The sequence below is a fragment of the Camelina sativa genome, chromosome 14 (genome assembly GCF_000633955.1).
Source record: "Camelina sativa cultivar DH55 chromosome 14, Cs, whole genome shotgun sequence".
NCBI classification, from domain to species: domain Eukaryota; kingdom Viridiplantae; phylum Streptophyta; class Magnoliopsida; order Brassicales; family Brassicaceae; genus Camelina; species Camelina sativa.
The window spans coordinates 22,385,244-22,393,728 of NC_025698.1; the positions used below are offsets into that span (position 1 = coordinate 22,385,244).

General features: G+C 41.8%; 1 protein-coding gene across 1 annotated transcript; it reads right to left on the reverse strand.

Moving 5' to 3' along the window:
- LOC104742176 (probable purine permease 11) lies at positions 6,558–8,255 on the reverse strand. The gene is made up of 2 exons (XM_010463143.1): positions 8,057–8,255; positions 6,558–7,807 (listed from the first exon to the last, which is right to left on the reverse strand). Exons 1-2 carry the CDS (start codon positions 8,061–8,063, stop codon positions 6,708–6,710), a joined length of 1,107 nt encoding a protein of 368 aa, XP_010461445.1. The 5' UTR covers positions 8,064–8,255; the 3' UTR covers positions 6,558–6,707.

Genomic DNA, 8,485 nt, shown 5'->3' on the forward strand with positions numbered 1-8,485 from the left:
GACGTGAGTATAAACATAATGACTGAATGTGGACCTCGAGAGAGTGCTGGTGGTTTAATCTCAGGTTTTGGATGTGTTGCCCAGTGAGTCTGGGTTTTATGACCAGAGTGGTCATGAATGAGTGGCCGTTGTGCCAGGATTGTATGGGCGGTGGCGCTGGAGTCCCAGGAAGGGGAGCTGCATCAGGTATGAGTCGGCAGGGGCAAGGTTGCCAGGTACATAAGTTCAAGAGAAGCCTTCATTGCAGGATAAACTAATCGTTGCGACGATGTTGGATGAAGTTCATCGGAGATGGACAAGGTGGCTAGATTCAAGGTTTTGGTAAGCTTGTTGGAGGGAATAAGTCAAGTGGTTTGAGTTAGCGCCTGCAAAGCATTTGATGCGGTGAATCAGATTATGCGAACGTATGGTACTTGTTTATTTTATTACGCTCGTATTGATGATTTGATGTGGAGAATTGCCAAGCGGAAAGCTATTTTTTTCAAATAAACTATCTTGTGGAAGTTTCCCTAAGAGACAAGTTACTAGAGCCTCTTGGATAGGCAAGAGGGGTTGATATTCGGGTGGTGGTGAGTTGATGTCGGCATACTTGATTATTAGTCTAGTAGAGCTGAGGAAGTAAATAGGGGATTCTTTCGTCTTATCACTTCACCGTGGGGAGCGTCGGTGTTGTCCGTCAAGTAGAAGGAGGAGGTATAGGTTTATGAGTTCGTGGCGATGCCTTTCAGGTTGACTAACGTGCCAGCAACGTTTATGAGATTGATGAACAGCGTGTTTCATGAGTTTTCTGGACGTGTCTGTCATCATTTTTATCGACGACATCCTGGTATATTCTAAGAGTCTTGAAGAACATGCAGTGCAAGTGAAGGCAGTTCTGGAGAAGTTGCGGGAGCAGAGATTGGTTTGCTAAGTTGAGTAAGTGCAGTTTTTGGCAGCGTGAGAGGGGTTTTATGGGTCATATTGTGTTTGCAGATGGAGTTTCTGTAGATCCGGAGAAGATTCAGGCTATCAGAGAATGGCCTAGACCGCAGAATGCCACAGAGATCAGGAGTTTTATTGGATTGGCAGGTTACGACAGGAGATTTGTGCAGGGGTTTGCGAGCAGAGCACGTCCTATGACTAAGTTGACAGGGAAGGATGGTCCTTTTATTTGGTCACAGGAGTGTGAGGAAGGCTTTGCAAGCCTGAAGGAGATGTTGACTACTGCGCCAGTGTTGGCTTTGCCTGAGCAGGGAGAACCCTATGGGGTCTATACAGATGCATCTAGAGTTGGTTTGGGATGTGTGTTGATACAACATGGGAAGGTGATTGCCTATGCTTCGCGGCAGTTACGGAAGCATGAGGGAAACTATCCTACTCATGATTTGGAGATGGGTGCTGTAGTTTTTGCCCTTAAGATTTGGAGATCTTATCTTTATGGTGCAAAGGTGTAGGTGTTTACAGATCATAAGAGCCTGAAGTATATATTCACTCAACCTGAGCTGAACTTGAGGCAGATGCGGTGGATGGAGCTGGTGGCGGATTATGATTTGGAGATAGCCTACCACCATGGTAAAGCTAACTTGGTTGCAGATGCTCTGAGTCGGAAGAGGGTAGCTTCGGCTCAAGAGCAGGAGATGGAGTCTCTGGTAGGAGAGATCAGTGCGTTGAGTTTGTGTGTTGTGTCTCAGGAACCGTTAGGTTTGGAGGCGGTTGATAGAGCAGATCTTCTGAGCAGGGTGCGGTTGGCTCAGGAGAAGGACTTGGGGCTGGTGAATGCCTCAAAGGATGTGGATTCTGAGTATCAGGTCTCAGATAATGGTACTATCTTGGTGCACGATCGGGTTTGTGTGCCCAAGGATGAGGAATTGAGGCAGGAGATCCTGAGAGAGGCTCATGGAAGCAAGTTTTCTATTCATCCAGGAGCGACTAAGATGTACCGTGATCTCAAAAGGTACTATCATTGGGTCGGGATGAAGAAGGATGTAGCTAGTTGGGTCGCGAAGTGCGAAGTGTGTCAGCTTGTGAAGGCTAAGCATCAGGTTCCAGGAGGGTTACTGAAGAGTCTTCCCATTCCAGAGTGGAAGTGGGATATGATTACTATGGACTTCGTGGTAGGTTTGCCAGTGTCCAGGACGTTTGATGCTATTTGGGTCATTGTGGACTGGTTGACTAAGTCAGCACATTTTCTGGCCATTAAGAAGACTGATGGAGCAGCGATCTTGGATAAGAAGTATGTGAAGGAGGTAGTCAGGTTGCATGGGGTGCCAGCAAGCATTGTGTTTAATAGGGATTCTAAGTTCACTTCGGTGTTCTGGAGAGCGTTTCAGGCAGAGATGGGCACTAAGGTGCATATGAGTACAGCTTATCACCACCAGACAGATGGACAGTCAGAGAGGACGATCCAGACGCTGGAGGATTTGCTGAGGATGTGTGTGTTGGATTGGGGAGGTCGTTGGGCAGATCACTTGAGCTTGGTAGAGTTTTCTTATAACAACAGTTATCAGGCAAGTATTAAGATGGCTCCTTATGAGGCTTTGTATGGGAGGTCGTGTCGTACACTGTTATGCTGGACTCAGGTGGAGGAGAGGAGCATTTACGAGGCATATTTTGTTCAGGAGACCTCAGAGAAGATTCGGGTTCTCAAGCTGAACATGAAGGAGGCTCAGGATAGACAGAGGAGTTATGCTGATAAGAGGAGAAGTGATCTTGAGTTTCAGGTTGGAGATAGAGTGTACCTCAAGATGGCCATGTCACAGGGTCCGAACAGGTCGTTGACCGAGACTAAGTTGAGTCCGAGGTATATGGGTCCGTTCGGAGTGATTGAGCGAGTTGGACCAGTGGCATATAGACTGGAGTTACCTGAGGTTATGCGAGCATTCCATAAGGTTTTCCATGTGTCTATGTTGCGGAAGTGTCTTTGTGAGGATGATCAGTTGTTGGCTAAGATTCCTGAAGATCTTTAGCCTAACATGACTTTGGAGGCAAGACCAGTGAGGGTTCTCGGGAGGAGGATCAAGGAACTTTGGAAGAAGAAGATTACTTTGATGAGAGTCCTTTGGGACTGTGATGGTGTTGAGGAAAAGTTTCCTGAAATAGAAGTTTCTGAAAGAGGAAAGATTCTAAAAGTGGAAAGTTCTAAAAAATGAAAGTTTTATGGGAGTTAGAATTGTCCATTTTTTAGTGGTTGTGAGCCTTGAAGGGGCTAGCGTGGCCTTCGTGGTACTTTTGAGTCATTGTGCCCGGGTGTGGCAGTCTTTTGAGACATTGCGTGGCTTCGTGGCGGACTTTTGAGTCATTGTGCCGTGTGTGGCAGTCTTTTAAGACATTGTGTGGCCTTTGTGGCGGGCTGTTTAGCCATTGTGGCGGGCTGTTTAGCCAATTTTATGGCCTTTGTGGCGGGCTGTTTAGCCAATTGTGTGGCCTTTGTGGAGGGCTGTTTAGCCAGAGTGCCTCTTTAGGCGGTCCTTCGGGACAGATGGTCTTTGTGACGGTCCTTCGGGACAGATGGTCTTTGTGACGGTCCTTCGGGACAAATGGTCTTTGTGACGGTCCTTCAGGACAAATGGTCTTTGTGACGGGTCTTCGGGACGAGTGGCCATGATGGCGGTCCTGTTGAGGACATTTGTTTGGCCTTTGTGGCGGTCCTGTTTAGGACATTTGTTTGGCCCTAGTGACAGTGTGATGATCCATGTGTGGTCATGAGGTATTCCAGTGAGAGGAATATGTCGTTGGTAGGACATTGTGATGTTTTACGCGATCCACGGGAAAGATACCTGCATAGGGATAGGACTCAGACGTGTTCAGAATTGTTTGCTCGCGACTCTTGGGGGACTTAGGTTCTCCTAGTACCGTCATATTCTGAGACTTTGTGGCTCGAGAGTATGGTTGGTATATCGACTTTGGATGACGATCGGGGGGTGCGTTGTAGGGTAGCAACCCGAGAGAAGAATATTGGACTTCCTTTTATATTATGGCATGCGGGCTTAGGCCCGAAGAGGAGCAAACATTATGGCATGCAGACTTAGGTCTGATGAGGAGCCAATAAAAACTCAAGGTTTAGACCTATGAGTAAACGAAATTCCAAAAGTCGAGAGCAAATAATGCCTGGAGCGTGAGTCTATCGCCTAGAGGTGACCTTCCGTAGATCGGTTGGAGGAGTGCGGGCCGTGGAGACGATCGCACGGGAGTCCTTGGCCGATGGTTGTTCGATATTCGAGGACGAATCTATATTGGTGGGGGAGAATTGTAACACCCGCAAACCAAAATCCCGGTTTGGGGATTGCATCGGTCGATGCAAGGTTGTTTTTCTGCGGTTTGACTTAAGTTAAACGCCGCGTTTTGGGTTAGGAAAAACACTTAACTAGAGTATTGTCTCATTAGTCGTGTTTAGCCGTTTTTGAGACAAAAAAAAAGGGAGAAAACATTCCTTAAGTGTTCTTGAGTGTTCTTGGTGATTTCTGGAGATTTGAGGTTGTTCCTGTGGAGATCTGTAGCTGGGATCGTTGTAGGAGCTTCCTGGAATTGTTTTCTTGTTTGTTTAAGGTTCAGAATCGTCTTGGCAAAGGTAAGTGCAGGACCATGGCTTATCTAAGGTAGAGCTTCTCTTATATTCTTGTTTATGTGTTGTTAGGCTTGTTAGATGGTTATTTGGGACGTTAGGAAGCTTTCTTGTGGCTTGGGATCGAGTTTTGTGGTTGCAGGAACAAAGATCCGGCAAGAAGCTTCGGGGAACACGATGCTCGACATGTTGCATCGGTCGATGCACTCTGTGCGTCGGTCGATGCAAGTGAGAGGACGGCGCGTCAAACCTTAGGGTTTTCGTGTTATGTCGAGCATGCGTCGATCGATGCAGTGCGAGTGTTGGTCGATGTATGTGTAACTTGCATCGGTCGATGCATCCCTTGTGTCGGTCGATGCATCCCCATGTGGTGTCGGTCGATGCATGTTGGTGTCGGTCGATGCAAAGTCCTGGTTTGTTATTTGTTGTTTGTTGAGTGTTGGTTGATGGTTAGAGATGTCTCTATTGCTTGTGTGTATAGCCCAGTAGATGGGAGGATTGCCTTACTGAGTGTTTATTAAATACTCATGCATTGCAATTTGTGTTTGTGGTGCAGGTAAATGCAAAGTGTGATCGTGGAATCAAGGCAATGAAGAGGAGGATGTTCTAGGGACTCGATTGGTTGTTGTTTGGCATTGCTAGGTTGCTAGAATTGGATCATTAGAAACATTGCTAGGTTGCCGGTTTTATGTTTCCTGATGTTTGATATTTGGTTATTGTTTATGATATATTATTGGTTATTTCCGCTGCCGATTGTGATTGTGGTTAGGTGGCTAGTGGATATGGGACCACTAGTTGTAGCTTATTTATTATTATTATTTATTATTTATTTAAAAAAAACGGGTCGGTTCGTTTCAACTACATGCATTAAAATCTTTAAAATAAAACATGTAAAAATATACTAATTCACATCATGTATTGAATCTTTATTAAAAAAAATTATTATTCTTTCAAGATTTTGTGTACTTATTTACAATAAAAATTTATACTACAACGATAAATACAATTTATATCCAACTAAAATTATGTTAAATAACTTATGTTATTCTTTTTAACTTTGTTATTCATTATTTATTGATTAATATACATGCTTAATAAATTAAGTTTTTGCTTACACATGTCAAATTTTATTGAGAACACACATATAATATAATTAGCATACATTGGAAAATATATTGATTTTGTTATTTTCCTTTTTGATTTAGAAAAATAAAATTTTAAAATATAAATATGTAAAATTTTGTAAATATAATTAGCTGTCCTACTATGTTTATTAAAAAACAAATTGACACGTGTCAACATCTAATCAATAAATTTGACACGTGTCACGATCTTATTAATGAGTAAGATTGACATCAAACTTTATATAATAAGATATATCAAAAATTTGTTAATGTTATTTACATAAGAAAAGAGAGTAAAATAAAAATACTAAGATTAACTATACATTACAATTATTATTTTGTAAAAGTAATAAATAACATGTATTTATTAATGTCTACAAATATCAATAAAAACTATTAAATTTTTAGAAATTGTAAAATACCAAATCTTAAATGCTTTTAAATTTTTTTACTAATCATAGTGATATACTAATATTAAAATAAATTTAGTTTATAAAAAAAAAGTCCTGCAGCATAGCGCGAGTGTATTATCTAATATTAATAATAATAATATGAATATAAGTCAAATAAATTATATAACAAAGAAACATCCCTTAATATTATTTGTATTTAAGATGATCCCGCGCGAGGCGCGGATCTTCTACCTAGTTTATATATAATAGTCGAAGAATTCTACCTAGTTTATATATAATAGTCGAAGAAAATTAAGCAGCAACAACAACAAGGAAGAACTTAAAATAACCAAGACATATAAACTTGACAAGGTCTCTGTTTAAGTCTCTATCTTTGATACAAACTTGATTAGAAATTGAACTGGTCCAAGCGTAAGCTATTGTACTACTTGATTTGGATTCCAGTTCCCAATTTTAAACAACAAAATGTTTTCATTTCAATTTCACAAAATTTACCCATCAGTATATTAGACAAGATTTGATTTCAAAAACAATGTGACAAGAGAAGTAGAGTGACAATTATTGTTGTTTATATAGAACCGAACGTATAATAAACCTAAACCAATATTTTCTGCTAGAATCGTCGCAGAATTAGCAAGGCGGTTCCACCCTCCTGGCTTGAGCTTGTTGTCGCGCTCGTCTTACTTTCAATTCGTCGATATGATTCTGGTAAACATAAGAAGCGAAACCCCAGAGAGCGATCAGCATCGCCATAACCTTAACGCCACTCATTTTATCACGGAACACAACCAAAGCTGCGAGTGGAGTCACAGCTAGGGAGAGTGTACTAATGACGTTTGAGAAGAGCGATGTCACCAGAAATATCAAACCCACCACTCCTACAGAACACACTTGCCACGTGACCGCTGTCCAGACCAAAGTCAGTACATAAGAGGCTTGCCCTTTATGATACCCTTCCATTTCCCCGTGCAGCGTTCTCCACTCCCCGCTAGCAAACAGGCCAATGACAGATACACAAGTCGCCACTAAAGAAGTGTATATTTGCATTTCAAGAACCACGGAAAAGGTCTCTCTTTTCAGAATCTTCTCAAACGAAAACTGCATAAGCGAAAGCAACAGAGAATAAAGGGCGGATGCAGCGAGTGTACAGACAAACCCAACAATGTACTTAGACCTGGGGACACCAGCAGGAGTATCCGCATCATCATTGAGGGCTATCAAAGCAGCAGAAAACGACAGGAGAACAACAGAGTTGAGGATCAAAGCAGTAAACTTCTGAGCATTGATGAAATAAGAGAAGACCGCGTTGAAGGCTAACTGAGTAGCGCAAATGAGCGAATAAGTGGAAGCAGAGAGGTACAAAAGTCCAACAGAGTATAACATGTTGTCACCAGCGATGATCACACCAAGCAAAACATAGATCAAGACAATGTATTTGAGTGAACAAGCAGGCTCTGAAGAAGACTCTGCACTACTCGAAGAGGGAAGAAGCAAAAGCGGGATATAAAGGATGGGAAACGCAGCAGTCTGAACAAGAGTAGCCATCCATTTACTGTTCCCACCTTGATCATAATAAAACCTACCAAGAAGCACTGAAGCAGCTTGACCACCAATGAGAAAGAAGATGTTAACAGAGACAAGAACCCACCATTGCCAGCTTTTAAGCTTCAAGAGTGGTATTGGTAAACCTACCACACTCTCTTCCTTCACCAAGATTGGTTCTTGATTACCTGTAAAACACACATACATTAAAACAAGGGCTTGGTACAATTCGCATGAAAGCTCCCAAATTTAGGTTCAAAACACCCTTAACTAAAAGCTTCAACATTAACAAGTTTTAACAACTACCCATGACTTCAAAAACCCTAAAGCGTAATCTCAACCATAAATCACAATCTGGGTATGTCCAAAAATCAAAACTTGATTGATCAAGCACACAGAATCAAAAGATGAAACAAAGGAAGGAGAACGAGACTGACCTGACATAGAATTGGTTTTGTATAAGAAACGACGATATTACAGAGAGATTAAAAAACGGTTTTTGTTTGTTTGTTAACCCAATTGAGATATTTTCTATGTTCGTGTTCTTCGGGATTGATCGGTTCAGAGAAGATCCGTGAAGTACACAACAAAGGAAGAAGCTTTTGGGAAAAAGCGAGCAGCTATTATTATTATTGCCAAGAGATTCGACGCAGACACTCAACAACTTTTTTGACTTGTTTTTAGCCCATCATTTTTTAAACCGGAGGGGACCGGAGATTCGACCCTTGGAAATTGACATTGACCATGTTTGGCCGGTTATGTTATGGTTTTCCTTTGAGAAATTTGAAAACTTACAGAATTTTTAGCTATATTTATGATATAATTATAAAACATAATACTCCCTCTTCCCTTTCATAATATAGATT